The sequence below is a fragment of the Numenius arquata genome, chromosome 9, assembly GCF_964106895.1.
Source record: "Numenius arquata chromosome 9, bNumArq3.hap1.1, whole genome shotgun sequence".
Taxonomy (NCBI): Eukaryota; Metazoa; Chordata; class Aves; order Charadriiformes; family Scolopacidae; genus Numenius; species Numenius arquata.
This window is the reverse complement of record NC_133584.1, coordinates 17335004-17354244: the sequence shown is the minus strand read 5'-3', so window position 1 is coordinate 17354244 and position 19241 is coordinate 17335004. Positions and strand designations below refer to the sequence as shown.

Below are 19241 nucleotides of genomic sequence, written 5' to 3'. Positions count from 1 at the left end.
ATATTTTCCATCCGTAACTCATTCTTACTTCGTATTTCATTTACCCATGACTTTAGGTTTGCGATTCAAATACCATCATTTTGTAACTATAGCCTGATTGCCCTAAATTGCTTGTTACCCTAGGAAGGACTAAACAAATGAATAAGCATGAGGAATTTGGGCCTCAATTAATAATGCTGTCATGGTTAATATTTTATTTCATTATCATACACCTCTCTACTAACTTCATTTTCTTTCCTTATCTTACCAAGAACCTCTTCTTTTCTACACTTTTTCACTTATCTATCCTTTTTCTTCATGTGTTCTGATACTTTCTCTCAATTCCTTTCATGCATACCTTCTGGTTTCACTGCCATGTGTATCCTTATTATTTCCTATTTGTTGGCCATTTCTTCACCCTCAGTCCTACAAAGCCCAGATTTTCAAGTCTTTTAATCAATGCCCATCTTGTTAATTGGATTTCTTTTCTTTTTCATTTTGGCCTAGCTTTTATTCCCCAGCTCCACATTTAGTCCAAATACAGAAAAATGCTTCTCTTAATAGTGTGAAGATGCTTGCCACTGTTCTGTTTAATGAAAGCTGAAACCCCAGCCAACATAGCAGAGCAAATAGTCCCACAAGCTGTGAAACTAATTAAGTTTGATTTGCCTCAATTATTTTGCTAGATTTCTAACTAAGCAAAACATGACAAGATTTTGCTGACCTGAGCTGCAAGAATTACTGATTGGCCAGGAATATACACAATGATTGTTTGTTCTTTTAAGTAGGATTTTTTTTTTTTTTTTAAATTTTTGACTGAAGAGTGTCCCACAATCTTTTATAGCTACCTAAGGAGACAGATTTTTTTATTTATTTTTTTTTTAAAATAGGTCACATGGACCCCTCTGGGCTAATAACCACACAGATGTGTAAAGTGTTATCTTTGCAACTTGTACATAGCTATAAAATTTATTTGAATATGATCAATGGATTCACATTTTTGAGGGTGGAAGGCAAAGGAAGAGAAAAAAAAAATCTTATGTGTGACATGGTCACACACGTCTTAATTCTTTCAGATCTTACACTCACAAAAAGTGTTCACTTAAATGTATCAGTCTCCTGATGCAAAAGCCATACACGTGGACAAGACTACACACTAGATTGCTGAAATAGACTTCTTAGATACATCTTTCCTCAGAGCCGAGAAAGATAAGAAATATACCACTAGTCTTGCTGAATCAGCATCACATAAATTAGGATTTGAAAGTCCTCTTAGAAGGAGACATAATGAAAAAGAAGCCCTTCTCATTATATTAAGAAACAGCTAGCTTAATAAATTGAGGAGAATCACACAGTTCACGTGAACACTCAGTAACAGTAAGGAGTTTTAGATTGTTTGTCCAGATGCTACTTTGATTTACATTTAATTCTACTGAAAGAGGTTTTCTATACCTGATTTCTATATAATGTTTCTTTCAAGCTGGTAAGTGCATGAATGCGAACATCCACATTCTCATGCTGAATAGCTCTCATAGACAGCTGCAGTGTTGTTTGCAAGTCAGTGCTTTTGGAGGATTCCTGAACAAAACATGACACAAGATGTTCAAGTTAAACATAACAGGAATATGTTTAAGCAGCATCTCAAAGGCCGTAAGTTAGAACGCATACAAACAACTATCTTACTGACTACATTCTCCCCTATATCCATATACCACTGTGTTTATTTTTTAAAATGTTTTCCTCAAAAAGGTGCTATATTTACATTTTTGTTTAAATATAATGGTGTAAATAAAAATGACAATCAGAACAAAATGCTTTGCTTTATGTACCTCATTATCTAAACTCAAACGAATTTTTGCTTTTACTACCTCATTCCCACTACGTAATTGCTACTTCCCATCTGTTACCAAACCCTTCTGAGGGCAAGCAAAAGAAATGGACCATAAAGTACTCCTAAAAACAGACAATCTTTGTTACCTTTAAAGAGAATATGGAAGAGGGACCAAGATTCTCTTGTAACACATTCACTGCTGTAGCTAATACTGCTGAGTTTTAATTTTATAATCTCTTCAATCTCAAAAAGATGAAAAGTCAGATGCTACAGAAACAAGCATGTTAAACGTGAGCATATTTTACTGCTAAAGAAGAACCAGCATCTGTTTGAAAATATTCCTACAATAAGCAAATTCTGTTTTGTTGTGGAGGCAGATAAATAGTATTTCAGCATAATAATAAACTTTACCTGTTTTCCTCACTTGTTGTGAATTCATTAGATGCATTAAAAATAAAAAAAATAAATAAAAGAAGCTGTACCTTTCTGTATTCCTGAAGGACGACCTGAATTTCTTTTAGTTCTGGAAGGTCAGGCAGAAAATATATTTCATGTAAGAAGTCTTGTACTGCATCCCTAATATTTACCAAAAAAAAAATAATGCAAAGAACATTGCAAACATCAGTTGGACCAGAAAAATCTTAGAAGCCCATCTATAGAAAGTAAAGTGTAATGACTAGAAGAACAGAGGCTCAAAAAGCAGAAAAAAGTAAACTAGATTAAAAATTCATGCAATTAAGTATACATATGAAAGTCTGTTTTTCTTGTTACTCAAATAAGCCACAGGTATTCCTCTATATTTCAAATTATTTTCTCTTTTAAAGGCAGTTTTTTCCAAAGCTTTCAGAGTTGCCATTCACCTCTACCAGGTTTGGCTCTCCTTATTTTGGACACTGGCCAAAGGGTGAGAATAACCCCATTTGATGTGAATCCAGTTCCAGTTTTCCTCATAAGAAAAGAAAACACACAACCAAAAAAAGAATTCTGTGTTCCTAACATGAACGAATCTCTTCCAATTTTGCTACTATGGGCTTCTACAAGAGCCTTACTATTCCTATTGTCACCTTTTATTTTGAATTCTGTTGGTATGATACAGGGCAAGAAAAATGAAAACCCAACAGAAGCGATCAAGATATAATCTATCATCATTGATTAAAAAAATATCGTAATTTTAAGCTACAAAACATAAGATAAAGAAGACTCAACATTGTCTTCAAAAAGGTTGTCATAAAAATGTAACTCTTTTGTACTAGACTGATGTTATTTTCAGTTGGTGTGGCCGCTTGCAAAGAGGATGTATGAAATCTTACTCAACATTAAGTTCTGTGCAATTCATAATTATAACTCTAATTATTCCAGGAAACTAATAAAGAACTCCTTTCCTCCCTATTTCCAATTCTGTACTCTTCTCTCTAGCTTAAAGTAAATGTTAGCAATCATTGTTATTCTGTCTGTGTGCCCTGTAGAAGGAAATAATTTCCCATACCAGCAGAAAAAACGCAGAGTTGGAAAACCTGGCAGGGGAAAGTGCCTCAATGGGTTGTAACCTGGCCATAGTGTCATATATTTTTGTAAGGACAATATAAAAACACCTTTCCAGATGAGGCTATCACCTGTCAAATTTCAAAATCTCGTTGCAATTTAGGTAAGTCGGAATTTTATAGAACAACAAGAACAACATACTGTTTTGCTGAAAAACAAGTTTTCTCATCTCAGTGCCAGACAATTTTAATTTAGGGTTATGCCTGTTGCCATTACAGGATTTAATCCATATAACTGAAAATACTTTGTACGGTACCTGTTCTCAACTATGAGAAAGTAAAATACTGCTGTAGTTTCCTTTGGCTGGATATGTATAAGAGGCAATAATGCTACTATCACGTGACTAAGCAAGGAGCCAAGGTATGAATGATCCAGACTTCGAACAAAACAATCCCAGGCTCTAAACAAGAAAAGGCAACAAAACAATCTTAAACAATGATTTTGCTCTGCATAAAGACATTTTAAGTGAGTCATGAGAAGCATTTTAAGCTATTTCAGCTATGTGGTTTAGAGTATTGTCCAAAAAAATATGTATTTTTTTGGACAATACTCCAGTGTATTCAAGGACAGAAACAGCTGGTATGTCACTGCTTGGGTGCACTATCAGTTCACCTGCAACACAGTTCTGGAAAGTCGTCCTTGTATCTTAGAGCTGTTCTCAGCGTAGTCATCATCTTCACTCTTACTGAACTGGTGTGTTTGGGACCCATGAGCTTCATTAAAGACATAAGACTGTTCAAAGCCTAGACATGGAGAAAAGTCATTTTAGGGTATTAGATACTCAGTAAAACACATACAAGCTGTATTTTCTAATAAAACCAGGCTACACTGGCTTAAGCAATCATACCCTGTAAGACACCAAATTCAGTTTGCTGTTCCAATAAAGAATTTGAGGGTTAGAAGAGAGACGCGATTGGCTATATATCCAAAGTTTGGGAAGCTGAAAAGAGCAGGTTTTGGAAATATAGAGAAAACAAACCAACTTGCATTAAAAAAAAACAAAAAAACAACAAGCCAAACACAAGACAGCACCACACCAACAACAGAATTGACATACAAATTCTGGCAGAAGTGACTGATAAGCTTCAGGGAACAGGTAATAGCTCAGTTGTCAATGGGGCTGATGAAAGACAGAAGACAAATACTGAGATGCAGAAAAAGCAGGAGATATTTCAGTCATAGTAACACCATACCAAACAAGGTAGCACAATGCCCAGCATGACAGATCAGTGACACAGGAAGAAACATGAGCTTGAGGAAAGGTCGTGCAAGGGGAAACTCATCAAGAACAACAGAACAAAAAAAGATAGAAACAATAGCAGGTGCAGCAGAAGACATGCTATTCAAAGGAAGAAATTCAGAAAGCATGAAGACATGGGGCTATGAAAATGAGAGCATCTCAACGTGAATATCTGAGAAGCAAAAAGTTTGACAGAACACCAGAGAAAATGCAGTCCATCAATGTAAAATTATATATATTCTAGCACTGAAACATTCCCTATAGAAAACATCTACACTACCTCTGTGAGGTCACTAAAAGCCCTGTTTTGTAGTTAGAAGCACCACCTCAGCAGAGCAGATTTTTCAGACTTTGTCTCAAGTTGTGAGCTCTAATTTCTCTAAATGCTCTCTACCATAAAGCTGAAAGGAGCTCTTCGGTGAGAAGCAAACCCAATAAATCCTGGTTTATTGTGGATTTGCATCTTATTTTCTTCAGCTTTGCCCTTTGGTGTCCTTATAACCTTGTTCCCTGCTGTAACTCCCATTTTTTACCATATTCCCTCATCTTCCACTTTGTTTCTTCCACACATATAAAACATACACTTGGATTCCTCCTCTGGTTGATTGACTTGTTGCATATATACCACGTCCAAAATATGTACATTTGGTGACCATTAAAAAAAACAAAACAAAAACTTCTGAGGTTACACAGAAGTCCTACCCACAGTGAGACCACTGGTTTTCAAGAATCATGTCAGAATCTTAGTATCTTTCAGACTTCAATGACAGTTGCCCAATCACATAGGTAAGTCTGGAATATTGAAATAGTTCTTGCTTATCTTTAATACTTAAAATTAAGTTTACGCACCATTTTTTTATCCTCAATGCCAACACTGGAACTCAGTAACTGCATGTTAAAAAATGCCAAGATACCAAGCAATTTAGGTTGCAGATAATCAGCCTGTGGAGAAGGGCGGGGAGGGAAAAAAAGAGTTAAACCCCCAAATAATCTTAATATTAACACTTTTCTAAGCTTAAAAAAATTAAAAAGCAAGTATGAAATGCTAATTATCAAAGACAAATTAGAATAATAATAGAAAAATAAATATGCTGCTCCTTAAAAAATATCAGTGTTAATGAAAGACATCCCTATTAGGCTGTGGGGTTTTTTGTTTTGGTAAGACTTTGCGGTTTGGGGAGGGGAAGGGTGGTGGGGTGTTGTTTGTTGGTTTGTGGGAGTTTTTTTGTTTGGTTGTTTCTTTTTTTTTTATGCATACTCAGTATGTATTTCCCTATTACAGGAATACTTAATACGAAATGCCAGCCTTTCCTTCACTTTTTGCCTCAAATACAGGATGTTCAGAGAATGTCAAATTGTCTTCACTTTCCAACTGAAGAAAAAAAAGTTATTGAACAAAACTGAACATGAATATTTTGCCATCCTTACCATTTGTTCAGGTGATGTTATTTCTCTAGGTCCTTGATAGGGATCATCATGAGATGCAAATGAAGCCAATATTGACAAACCATTGAAGACTTGTTGATAGTGTTCTCCTATACGCAGCAATAATTCATTATGCAGTCCCTGGTAGTCTTGTCTCAGCAAGCTGCCCAGCTCTATCTCAGTCTCATTCTATAATCAAATAGCAAACAGAAACCAAGTCTTCATTTCATTACAATGAAACCAGCACACAGAGACAGGAGGCACTGGAGTCTGCTTGATTTACCATAGAAATAAAAGAAAAAGCTTCCAAATCAGCTCAGTGTTAGATAAACCAAGTTTTAGAGTTTTTAAGTTCACAAAATATCTTACAACAGTTCCTCAGAGCCAAAGGAACAGATTATAAATAACAAGAACAACAAAACTTCTGCATCTACAATTTCCACTTATGCTTTGCAATACCTTAATTTAAATAAAGCAGAAACTCACTATTCATCAATTGTTGCTCCTAATCTGCATGTATAATAGAGCAAATGCCAATTTACCTTGAGGTAATGAAGCGCCCGCTCAAGCTCATCCTTAGAGCAGGAACAGACCAAATGAGAGAAGATGTATTTGAAGTTATTGATTAAAATCTCTCTTCGGTTTACATTCAACTGTTTTGCTACGGTTCGAATAAGTGTGGAGGCTGCAGGACTAGCTTTGGCTGCAAGGTCAGGAAGCAAAACCTGTAGGGTCCGCTGGTAAATTAAAAACAACACTTGTTAGAAAAAAAACCCAAACAAATAAAAAACCCCTCCAAAACTCCATGATTCGGCTTTGTTCCATTTGTGTCAGTACAGCACCACACATCTCTAGTCATCCATATGACCACAGATATGAATAAAGAAGAACTTCAGTAACATGGAAATACCTAGTAAAAATGCAGATAAAATACAAATATTTACTTAGGGAGGTGCTTCATCTAATCAATACTGAGAAACATGCAAACAAAAAGTGAGCTAGCCTTTTCTGTGTCCATCCAGATTCTCCACAAAAGGAAATCTTAAAAGAAAAAAAACTCAACACACCCACACACATCAACATTCCCCAACCTACCAGTCAACTAGAACACTGCTTACTTAACAGTTTTGCATTTCCCATTTACCAACAAGCACAACACAAGCACAAAGCTACTTAGGCTTCAAGTAAAACAAACATCTAACCTGATCAAGAACAGGTCTATCCACAGAACAACAGCGCAGACAGCGTGCAAAAATCACACCTTACAAAGCATCCATGCAAGTGCACTAAATCATTAACATAAACTAACTCAGATCTAGAGTACTCATTGAGTGTATCATCCATCATACTTGAATTAGCACTGTAGCCATCACTGTAACTTGATAAAACTGTTCCTCTGTATTTGAACTCCCAGTTGCAGCAATCCCAAAGTATTCTATGCTATAACAAACAACAGCAACTAGAGAAAAAAAAAAACAAACCAGATCCATGACCTTCACAGAAAAATTATGGACTAAAATAGAAATCCACAAGCACGCACACACAAAAACCCCAGCTATCAAAAGTAAAAGAAGTCCAACCAACTTACTGAAAGAAAGCGATTTAGATCTGGAAAATCAAATACATTGGCGATCTCAGACAACATGTCCAGAGCCATTTCTCTCTGGTGAGCAGCTGTTTGTTTCTGTAGCTCATTACCCTGGCATGGAGCACTCAATACTGCCATCTGGCTGGAGTGCAGGGATTCCACTAGAAACTAAGCATGAAGAAATTCAGTATTATTTCCCCCTTTTTTTGCTCCGTAAAAATAGGAAGAAGAGTGAAACGCTTGTGCTTTTCTCATTTATTGCACATAGATCTATGATTATTACTTTGTGATAGAACTGGATTATCATACACTTTCGCAACCCTGGATTCAGTCATCGCATTATTAAAAAAAATATTCAAAATTAGAAAACTCTGCTTTTGATAATTTTCTTTTAAAGAGTACTTCTGTCTTTAGGTAATGGGTACAACAAAAGAACAAATCAATCATGTCAGTATTATGCCTATAAAATGTAGACTTCAATTCCAATTTTAAATCATAGCCTCTTGTGGCAACGGTACCACCCAATGCAAGAAAATATATAGTTTCCATTTCAGAATGACAGCATCTAGAGAAATAAAAAAGAAAAGCAATACTGTTGAGAGGAGATGATCATGCGAAAGTTAAAGATCTCCCATTCCTTTTGAATATTTGGGGTGGTGGGTGTTTGGTTTGTTTTTTAAATCATCTCTTTCTTGTCCTGCGAGATTTCACCTTATAAAATACTCTAATTTTTATCTTTAATACCATTTTCAAAGTACACAAAAAGAACCCAAACACATTCCTTTCTAAACCACAAACTCTCTTCTTTTTACCTGACAGATAGGCTTCTTGTACTGACTGAAAAAAGCTTGCAGTTTTATGGACTTAGCTGCCGCCAGGGATCGAATTTCTGTGTATGCTGCTCCAGCCACAGAAGCTGACTTGGACAACAAACAGTGTAACAAATGCAAGAGGGCAAATGGTACCAAATCTCCTTTTGATGCCCTTACAAAGTAAGCAGAAGAAAAAGAATTAAAAAGGAAAAAAGAATCATTGCATTAATAAGATGACTTAAGAATCTCCAATTACCACAATGCAAAATGACTCATAATTGTATTTGCATGCCTTATCTGTACTTCCTACGACACAGCAGAAGAAAATGAGAAATATACCATATGAATCAACAGCTTACTACAGTTGCAAAGGACTCTGGACAAAGGCTAACCTTCAAATAAGTAATTTAATCTTACACTTACACTTGAAAGTTACTTTGCATCACAAACTAACCCTACTTTGCAACATTCAAGATACTACTAAAAATACCTGCCAATATCTCCTGTTGTGAGAATCAAGGTATCTTTAAGCTCATTATTTCTTGATATTTTGGCATTTGTATAGGCTTCTTTCATTCTTGAAACAAACAGCTGGAACACATGAAAACAAAACAAATAATTTTAAAGTGTCTGACATTAGTGAAACAAAAAACACAGTAAGTTAGTAAAAATAACCCCACATAAATATGAATTCACCTCTTTTATGAATCCTTCCTCAGAGCCTAAGGATTCTAGTATGTTCTTTATGCAGTCACTGAAAGCCACTCTTACATCTTTGTCTGGATCTTCCATTAGATTTAATAAAGACTCAACAAGAATCTTCACACTGGACTCATCAGTGTTAAAATCCAGATGTTTGCAAAGATGTGGTATATTTTCTATAAATGCTGGGTGGCATGGGTTCGAGGAGGAAAGAAAAGAATATTTTTAATGCTTTTAAAAAAATCTGTTGAAGTGCACAAGACAGTGATGCAAGTAAGCCATAAAGCACACTATATATTTTTTTAATCAAACGAGTAAATATTGTCAAACCAGACAAGCTATTTAAAATTCTGATTTTATCAAGTATTACATTTCTAGATATAGCCATACAACAAAATTACACCAAGGTAGTTTAAAAAGAATATCAACAACATCATCAAACATTAGCAGCGACATCAACCAAAATACAACATTTCAATCACCTTTATAGCTATAGAAAAAGCCATATAGAAAAAAGGGAACAGAGAAAGGTACAGAAGTAGTGACTTAGTGCCGCAGACAGAAGTGCAAACTGTTAACAAAGTTAAAGTCACATACCTAGCTTTACCGAACTGGATACTTTGTTCTCAAGGAGAATAAGAAATGGCTTGAAAACACAGGCTTGCACAGAACCAGTTTTTTCATGAGCAGAAGTCACAGTAAGGCTGCTACATAAAATATCGTAAGTAACATGCTTAATAGCAGAGTCTGATAAGGAAGGTTGCATATTGAATGTACCAGAAAGACAGCAGGATAACTTCCCAACTATAGCAGCACAAGCCTCCTTGACTAGCTCAGACTCATCTTTGATTTGATTTCTGAAATGGAAACAAAAATGAACCCATTTTAATAGATCATTTACCTAGAAATCTCTACATTTACCTAGAAATTTCTACATTTTATGAATTCTCTAACTACACTGAAAGCACTATTAAAAGAATTTAAAGATCTGTCTCACTGAATTATCTTTTTTCTGTTCAGATTACCCTCAAGTTCTATTAAAGGTTTGAAGAAGAGCTGGGCATGGTCAGTCTGGCATGTTATGAAGTAACAGAAGACGAGACACAATAGGACAGAAGACACCAAGGTGTATACACAAAAGGCAGAGAAACTGGAAAGATTTTAAGGGACATATGAACAAATATCACATGCATTTAACTCATAGGTATCTCCTTTCCCCTCCTTAAATTTGTTAATTTGAAATGGGGTCTTCAACTAGTACTTCAACAAGTATGAAGTAACTTGTATTGTAACAGACATGGTAAGCAAACACTATTCTAGCATACAAACATTGCCACTTACACCTGTCCTGTTGATATCTTATGATTTCTGAAATTGAGATCTAGCAAATTCTGGATGAAATAGAAATAAATATTTATTTTGGTGCTTATACTACATTTCTTATTTATCCGTTTTTCTTGCATGAAGACAGAAAAGCAGTGTTAATACATACAAAAGAACTTTGGGAATCATACTGCAGGACTGCACACTTTGTGGATGAAGCAGGAGAGAGAATCCTTTAACACAAGTAGCCCGAATTACTTCACAGGGACTTTGTAGAGCCCAATGATAAATGGATTTTCTCCAATCCAGATGAATCTTTCTTGGGAAGAGAGACAGAAGGAACACACAGTGTGACTGAGTTTGGGGTGCTAAAGAGAAAGAACAAAATAAACTTGATTTAAACTTTGAATAAACTTTGAATATCATCATAAGAGGGCAAAGAAAATAATTTTACTTCAGAACAATCACTCCAGAGAGATGTTAGGTCTTATATACTTCAACATACTCACAGAAACTCTGTGCAGTTTTTTCGCTTAAAACTACAGGATCAAACTCAAAAGCAGATAGCTTAAAAGAAAAATCATCAGGATGGCTGTAAATCCAGGGCAGAGACAGCAATCCACATAAGTTATCAAGAATCTGATCACTCAGTGGAATTTTCACTAGGGGGAAAAAACAAAAAGTCAAATCAACAAAAAACTGATACTTTTACAGTTCTGTATAGTTTATAAAACAGATACATATCTTATGCTCTTAATTTGCCACAAAATGTTATTTTTGCTATCAACAAAGATTAGTATCACTATTCCCACATGTTCATATCCTACATTTTAGACATGTAATAATCAATGATGTAGTGGTACATCAAAATGATGTTAAAATTTCATTAAATAACTGACAGCATGTAATACACGAGCATCAGAATGAATACAACTTTGGTATCTCTGGATTTGTAGAAAGACTCTCCGGTGGACTTTGGGATGGCGAGCAAGCTGAACTCATAATAACACTTTAGTCTTAGTATGAGTCTGTCCTCCATCCTACTAGCAACTTTGAAAAGAAACATATAAGTACTTAATATTTTTGGTACACGTCCTATGTGCCATATTTGCTGAAGCTGGTCAGAAGCTTTGAAATCTTTGAGTGAAACCAAAAGAGCGAGGCATGCTGCCTCTGTGCGTTTTAAAAAGAAAACTGCTAAAAGTTCATTTCGTTCTTATGCATATTCACTATCCCCATGTAGTCTCTTCTTCAGATAAAAATCAACAGAAGTACAGACAACAATTAATAAATCATGTTCAAAAAGGAATACAAAGGAAGCTCTCTGAACAGAGAAGCTCTTTTTTTTTTATTTAACCCTTTTTGTACAGGAATTGGAGTTCTAACACAAGATCTGTCATTTCAGTACCTCTACCACAACAAACCAATTCAGTCAGATGCATTCCTAATTTACAAATCCAATAAAAAACATGTTAGTTTAAAGGATTTCTCACCTTGTGCATACAGCAAAGCATCAAAGATCTTGACTATTCTGTCAATCACTTGTTCTAGGTTAACAATCTGCGTAGCAGCCTCTAACAGGTTTCTGCAGGCTTTTACTACTCTTGTTATAAAATCAGAGGAAAACCATGTGAACTGTACATTCACCACTGAGTCTGAGGAGTTCGGATCATTCTTATATGTGTCAGAGTTACACGGATGAGTTACTTTATGATCTAGTCTGTTAAAATAGAAGTCACATGATCAATGCAACAGATTATAAACATCTAATATTGTATTGCTTGTAAGCAAAGTTACTATGAAAATGTACTACTTCAAAACATACAGGACTTATCTAATACTTGTCCCGATACATGGGCAAGCATTAAAGTAATCCACACGAATCATAGGCAAAGTTAAAAGAAACGACTGATTTCACAGTTTCACCTCAGTACCTTTACCTGGTAGAATTTGTTGGGGGGGAGCAATGAACTATGCACAAAGCAGCTAGTCGCAGAATTACAGCAATCCCTTCTACAGTCTGAAGAACATCCGCTGACAGAATTTCTTTCTCAAGGATAAATATTAAGGATGCAGCTTTCTTTGTGATGGCATTCCATAGAGTGCTCTTCAATTTCATGTTTACGGGACTAAGTCTGTAATTTGACCATATTAATTATTTTCCAACACATACCTTTCTTTTTTTTTAAAGAAAAGATAAATCATCATAGCAAAAACTGAGCTAATCCATGTTGGATACAGGATTAGGAAAATACCAAACGAAGCTTTAGCTTAATCATGCTCTTAGGGAGAATAAGATACTAACTCTGAAGTTAAGTATGACACAAATCAGATTTATCTGAAAGGCTAGAAAGGTATAACTGTACAATCCTTGGAAGGTCATGGTGACCAGGCTGGCTCCTGATGACTATAAAAAGGCAAACGTTACATCAATCTTCAAGAAAGGCAAAAAAAGAGGATTCAAGGAACTATAGGGCTGCTAGCCTAACCTCAGTCCCTGGGAATGTTATGGAAAAAGTCTTCCTTAAACTCATTTCTAGCTACATAAGGGACAAGAAGGCAACGGGGAACAGCCAGCACATATTTACCAAGGGCAAATCATGCCAGACTAACTTGATTCCTTTCTACAATGACACAGGTAGCTCTATGGATAAAAGCAATGTTGCTTATTCAAAGGATCTCAACTGGCTGGAAAACTGGGCTGACAAAAACCTCATCAAGGTCAACAGAGACGTACGAAGAGTCCTGCACCTAAAGCAAAAAACCCCATGCAACAGAACAGGCAGAGGGCTGACTGGCTAGCAAGTAGCTTTGGAGAAAATGACCCAATGGACTTGTGGAAAAGTTGAATTGAAGAGCAGTGTGACCTTGTTGCAAAGATCAACTACATACTGGGCTGTATTATCAAGAGCAAAGGCTGATTGTGACCCCACACCTGCAGTACAGCATGCTGGAGCTAGTTTTGTACGCCCAAATAGAAGAAAAAGATCAACATGTTGGAGCAAGTCCAAGATAATCAGGGAGCTGAAATGCAGCACAGAGGCTGAGAGAGCTTGCTTTGATCATCAGAGAACGACCTGACTTAATTAGACCTGCTTTAAGCATGTCCAGGGCAACTGCATAGCCACATACGTAATTCCATCTTTCTGTATGTATTATCTCAGCTTCTCTGTTTTCAGTGTGTAAAAATGAAAAGAATTTGCATTGAACTTATTAAAAATATAGTCTCTTTATCTGGTTTGGCTTAGAAATCATCTGTAGATTCTGATCTTTCAAAATACCATTTAGATCTTTTTCCAGAAGATCTTTCAATGTGGATGGTATGAAGAAACTGCCTCAAAAAAGTTGTCATTTGTTATTATTCACTAGCCAAATTACTATAAAAGTAGTTATGGAATAAGTGTCATACATTACTGGTGTAGGTGATTTCTTTTGATGCTTTGTTTGTAGGCTTAGCCGTCGCTTTTTCTCTGGAACTTCATCACTGCTGCTGCTCCACCCATCAGTATCAGAAGTATCTAGCTGGTTCTGATGAAGCTCCTGAAAGATTTCTTCCGTTTGTGTTTTTAATGCTGTATAAAGTGGACTCACCAGATACTGGGATGGAACAACAGCAGAGGTACCATGATGTATACTATGCCTTACTTCTCAAAGTCATAATACTATTGTTTCTGACTTAAAATATAAAAATTCAAAATATTATGGTAACAACATTCTTAAAAAACTTTCTATTCAAAAATCATAATTATAAGATAAAAATCCTCATAAGCAATGAAGTTTCCTGTGTTCCTACCAAAGAGAATGCAGCTTGTACAGCTGTTTCCCAGTTCTTGCGATAACACTTTGCTAGCAAAGCCACCAAGACAGACACGCTAAGTCTAAGAGACAATACATATGATATGCATGTGAGTGCATGGGGTAGGGGGAACATTCAGCATAGCAACACCTCATTATTAACACCTGATTATGGCTTTAAATTAAAATAGAGTAATTTAGATTGGGCATATGGAAAAAATTTTTTACAATGAGGGTAGTGAAACACTGGCACAGGTTGCCCAGAGAGGTGGTAGACATCCTATCTCTGGGAACTTTCAAGGTCACATTGGATGGGGCACTGAGCAACCAGATCTAGATGAAAGCGGCCCTGCTCATTGGAGGGGGTGAACTAGATGACCATTAAAAGGTCCCTTCTAACCCAAACTATTCCATGATTCTATTTTAACTCAAACATTTCTGTCTGCCTGTCCCCAACAAATATGACTAAAAGCATATGGTTAGAAAGTAAGAGCAGCTCAGGTGAAGGGAAATTACTTGTAAAGTTGCCCTTATATGAGCATACACTGTGCCTTACCCACATTTTGTACTGTGATTACAGACAGACCCTTGTGCCTGCATAGCTTCTCAACAGATTAATACATCTGGAAAACACGGGGTCCAGCTACACCCACTAATTAAAGAACTCTGACTTCTACAAATATGTGAAATAGCTGAGAAACAAGGAGTATCAATCTAATTATGCAACTAAAAATAGTATTTCCTAGATTTTCTTCTTCATATATATGTAGTATTTTGTATATTATCTATTCACATGACAAATACAGCTTTTAAAATTAACCTACCTCTTGTTCTTCCTGAGTTCCAAGCACATTCACAAAAATTCCACATATGGTACTGATACGGACTTTTCTTACTTGTAAGGCAGATTCATAGCCAGTTGGAACAAACTCCAGAAAATACAGCAGTATATGGCAAAAAGCAGCTTTCAGCTTTTCAGACTGAAGACACTTAAACACATCACCTTCAAACAATGCACAGAGCTTCTCTAGTAGCATGTTCAAGTAGACAGGTTCAATATTTTTATAAGAATCTGCTTCAAAAGGCAACAATGTCCTCACCAACTGTAAGAACGGTTCTCCAAACAGTTCTGATTCTTCAGTATCCATTTCAAGTACTGACTGTAGAATTCCAAAAAAGACTGTGAAGAAAACACTGGCCAGCTGTTCTGGAGGCCCTCCTAAATGAATTAATTTTACTAAAAACTTGACTGCCAAAACTTTAACTTTTGGACTGCCATACTCCAACAGGGAGCAGCCTATCCCCCACAGAATAATATCTTGTCTTACAAAAAACACATCTGCAACAATATCTGTCAGAATAGACATTAATATAACTTCCAAACATTCTACATTGGGCATACCCATCAGCTGTAATGGTGCCAATCTTAAATATCCCACATTGTCACTTGTATTGCTTGAAAATCTCTTTACAGGAACTGGCCAGACCAGTATATCTCCCCAAAGATGCTTTTGTGCATCTCTTTCATGCAGGAAGATTAAGTCTTGGAAAAGCAGTAGCAAGTCTTTTGTTAGTATTTCAAAAATGGAGCAATTCTTCATTTTAAACAGAAAAAGTAAAGAGCAAATGACATCACAGATGTTTTTGTGCAACGTGTTGCAGTTTGGAGTTGCAGCAATTCGGAGAAGTCTTGTTATGATCCAGTTACTAAATTCTAGGACAAAAAAAAAAAAGAAACAGCAAACAGAAAATTATTAAGATAAAAACCAAAACTTCCTATTACGAGCACTTCTTTGAGAGCAGGTTGCTCATCAGTAAAACAAAAGAAAACTCCTTGAGATAAATGCATGTAGGCTTAGTAAACAGAGAGCCCTCACTGGGACATTTCTTCAGCAGATCTTATTGAAAAAGAAGAAAAGGGAAGGCTGAAGAAGAAAATGGCGTGCATGCCAGGGGAGTGGGACACAGAGAAAAGGACAGACATTTTATTCTGGGTAGATCCAGACTTTTTTCCTCTGTCAAAAACACCCTCAGGCAATGATTATGTGTACAAGATAGGTCATCAACATTAACCAGAAAATACTGCAAAGCAATGGTAATGAATAAGGTCAAACTCTGTCCTGATAAATTTTCATTATCACAAACGCAAATAAATTCACAATATTAAAAGTCTATGACAATACTCACTTATAAATATGTAATGCTGAACTTATGAATCTGCCTTTTTCCAATTTTTGTTCTTTTGTATGATCCCATTGTAAAATAAATTAAATCCTGAAAATATCAAGCTTCAACATAAACATTTTCAAACTCACCAATGCAACTGCATTCAGTTTCCTCCTGATTTCCATCCACACTTACAAACATAAGCGGGGAAGATTTCATGATATGTTGAATAAAATCAAGCAGCATTACAGAACTTGGCTGTGAATCTGATTTCTTAATCAGTTCCAAAGCAACTTTAAAAGAAAAGGAGACACATTTCTGAATTAGCATGGCCATAAATCAACTTCACAAATTTTGTTCACACCTAAAGACTGTAAAATACTATGATACAGTATTAAAACTGTATAATTAGCAATTGGGAGTGTGCTTTATTAATTCATTATAATGATTTCGTGCATATTATAAACCCGCTGTGTGACACCAAACTGTACAAAGAAAAATATAAATTACTCAGCTCAAAAATTATTCATAACAGTACATGCATTAACATTTAGTTAGTATTATATCCAGCGGTTTGATGAGTGAAGAATAACAAATAGTTAACATTTTCATTTTTAAAGACACAATTGTCCCTTTCAGGACTACAACAGAATTAAAAAACACATCATTTGGAAAGCATCATGGGTACAATACCCGATCAATTCACTAGACAAAATATCAGTCTTACTAAGACAGCTACATGAAACCTTGGAAACAGTAAGTTACCCATACTGTGATTCTCCTTGATGCAAACGTACAGATAACTACAAATTATAATTCTGTAGTATATGGATTTCATAATAACAAAACTGATGTTAAAGTACTGTAGTAATTGGAACCTTAACATGAGTTAAGGAGTACTAAACCAAGACTTTGTTAGAATTCTAAAATTGAAAATAAAGCTGTTTACATCAAAGTATTTCAATTCTGAAAGACCCTGTGAGTATTAAGACTTGGAAGCTATCTATCTCAATGAACAATCACATTACATGATACAACTGACTTTCAATGTTGCAAGCATTTATAGTCCTACAACTGACTTAAGTTACTTCATATCATAACAGCAAATACTTCACCATAAAATTTATTAAAAAATAAGTTATAAAAAGTATTGTATTCAACTACTAAATCTTTGTTGAAATGAGATTTGTAACTTTTTTTGGGGGGGGGCAGGAATTACTGAAAGCATAAAGCAGACAACGATTTTAAAATATAAGGATGTATACTTACCAACATCTACATCTGTAAGAATTCTGTCAATGAACTGGCAGAGTATTTGTCTTGGTTTACGCACAGCTGTATTGTATTCTTCTGGACTGGCACTAAAATTAAAAATACATTATTTTGACATTATCCATTTTAAAATACAAAATAATTATTTAAAGTCTATCTCAACAACACAATGTTAAACACTGATTATTTTTTTCTTCTAGAAGTTTTCAAAAAGAAATACAAATTTATTTCTTGTTTTAGTGACCAGCATATTGCCTGTTCCTCTTTCTCCTTATTCTTCAGAAGTACAAAGTTTCACAAACTGCTGAAGATCATTTAATTTTGTTAAGCAATTATGTTTGATATATATTAAACCTACATCTGGCAGATTACGGGATTTATGCACATGCTACTACCAAGCAACAAACGAGCTTTGGTGCAACAAAAATAAATGAATTAAGAACTCGCTCCACTTTTGGAATTAACTAAAACAATTAAACTGATTAACTACCAATACCCTGCGTAAGAGGTGTCAATAGCAACTTCTCAGGTGGCTAAAATGACAGGTAACTAGTCAGGTCAAATCTTCAACACACAATTGTACCTCCAGCTGCCTACCACAAAACAAAGCTGCAGTCTTGATGCTGCCATTAAAACTTTATAACCGAAGCTTTTCAAAGTCGTTTAATCTTCAGTGAAACTGTTGTCCCAAAAGTGGGGTTGCTTACCCAAAACCACGCTACAAACACAAGACAAGTCCCCAGGACGCGGGGTGCTATGCAGACTAACACACCTCTCCCGCCAAGTTCTAACAGCTCCCTCCATGAGGGAGGAAGGAAGAGAAGGAACAACCCAGGCAGGTGGCGGGAAGAGAAGGCGACCAGGATGAGGGGAAGGCGCAGGCCCAGCCCCGGGGGACCTCGTACAGCGGTGGGGAAGGAACCTACTTTTCCATCTCCCCACGCTACACACTGATGCCGAGGCCGGACGCGCTTACCCCCCACACACGGGGGCTGGGTCCGTCCTACCTGGCAAGCTCCCGCAGCGCCGGAATCATGGAGGCCATCTCCAGGCCCTGCTCAGCCATGGCTCCCGCTTTGAAACAGGCCGCGCGCTGCTGAGGCGGGAACGGCGTGACGGCATCCGGCAGGACCCAAAACTCCTTCGCCGTCCTGCGAGAGGCTGCGCCCCCCAGTGGCCCGGCTCAGCTTTAACCGCTTCGCTACCAGAGGCGAGCGCGGCCACGGCGGCTCAGCACCCGGTTTCCAATGGCCGCCCGCGGGGACCTCGCTGCCCTAGTAGGGCTCTCCTTCGCGGGGCAGTGCACAGACAGGTGACAACCGAGCAGGGGCCGAGCCCCAGCCGTTTCCTGACACGGGCACTGAGGGGCTGCCAGGAGGGCCAGACGGAGCTCAGCCACGACGGGTGCATCGACAGGGCGCGGGCCGCGGCTCCAGGGGACCCGCAGGGCACAGCGTGGGACGGAAGAGCCACAATTTTGAGAGTGGCTTAAAGCGAGGCGGGGAGCAGCTCCGGTCTGAGGGGCGGCGAGGAGTAACCGTCAGTGCTGGCTGAGAGACCCCCGCT

General features: G+C 36.9%; 1 protein-coding gene across 1 annotated transcript in view; it reads right to left on the bottom strand.

The window, feature by feature from the left end:
* Positions 1–18741, bottom strand: part of ATR (ATR checkpoint kinase) — a 40548-nt gene extending 21807 nt beyond the window's left edge. The window contains exons 1-20 of the mRNA XM_074153062.1: positions 18683–18741; positions 17673–17764; positions 16553–16696; positions 15062–15951; positions 13854–14039; positions 11936–12131; positions 10952–11104; positions 10612–10810; positions 9717–9976; positions 9114–9304; positions 8908–9008; positions 8418–8589; positions 7606–7773; positions 6560–6754; positions 6021–6206; positions 5442–5534; positions 3965–4095; positions 3609–3752; positions 2293–2386; positions 1432–1557 (exon numbers count right to left, since the gene is read on the bottom strand). Of these exons, the coding sequence (XP_074009163.1) occupies positions 1432–1557; positions 2293–2386; positions 3609–3752; positions 3965–4095; positions 5442–5534; positions 6021–6206; positions 6560–6754; positions 7606–7773; positions 8418–8589; positions 8908–9008; positions 9114–9304; positions 9717–9976; positions 10612–10810; positions 10952–11104; positions 11936–12131; positions 13854–14039; positions 15062–15951; positions 16553–16696; positions 17673–17764; positions 18683–18741 (3780 nt within the window). The remainder of the gene's footprint in view (positions 1–1431; positions 1558–2292; positions 2387–3608; positions 3753–3964; positions 4096–5441; positions 5535–6020; positions 6207–6559; positions 6755–7605; positions 7774–8417; positions 8590–8907; positions 9009–9113; positions 9305–9716; positions 9977–10611; positions 10811–10951; positions 11105–11935; positions 12132–13853; positions 14040–15061; positions 15952–16552; positions 16697–17672; positions 17765–18682) is intronic.
* Positions 18742–19241: the final 500 nt, after the last annotated feature.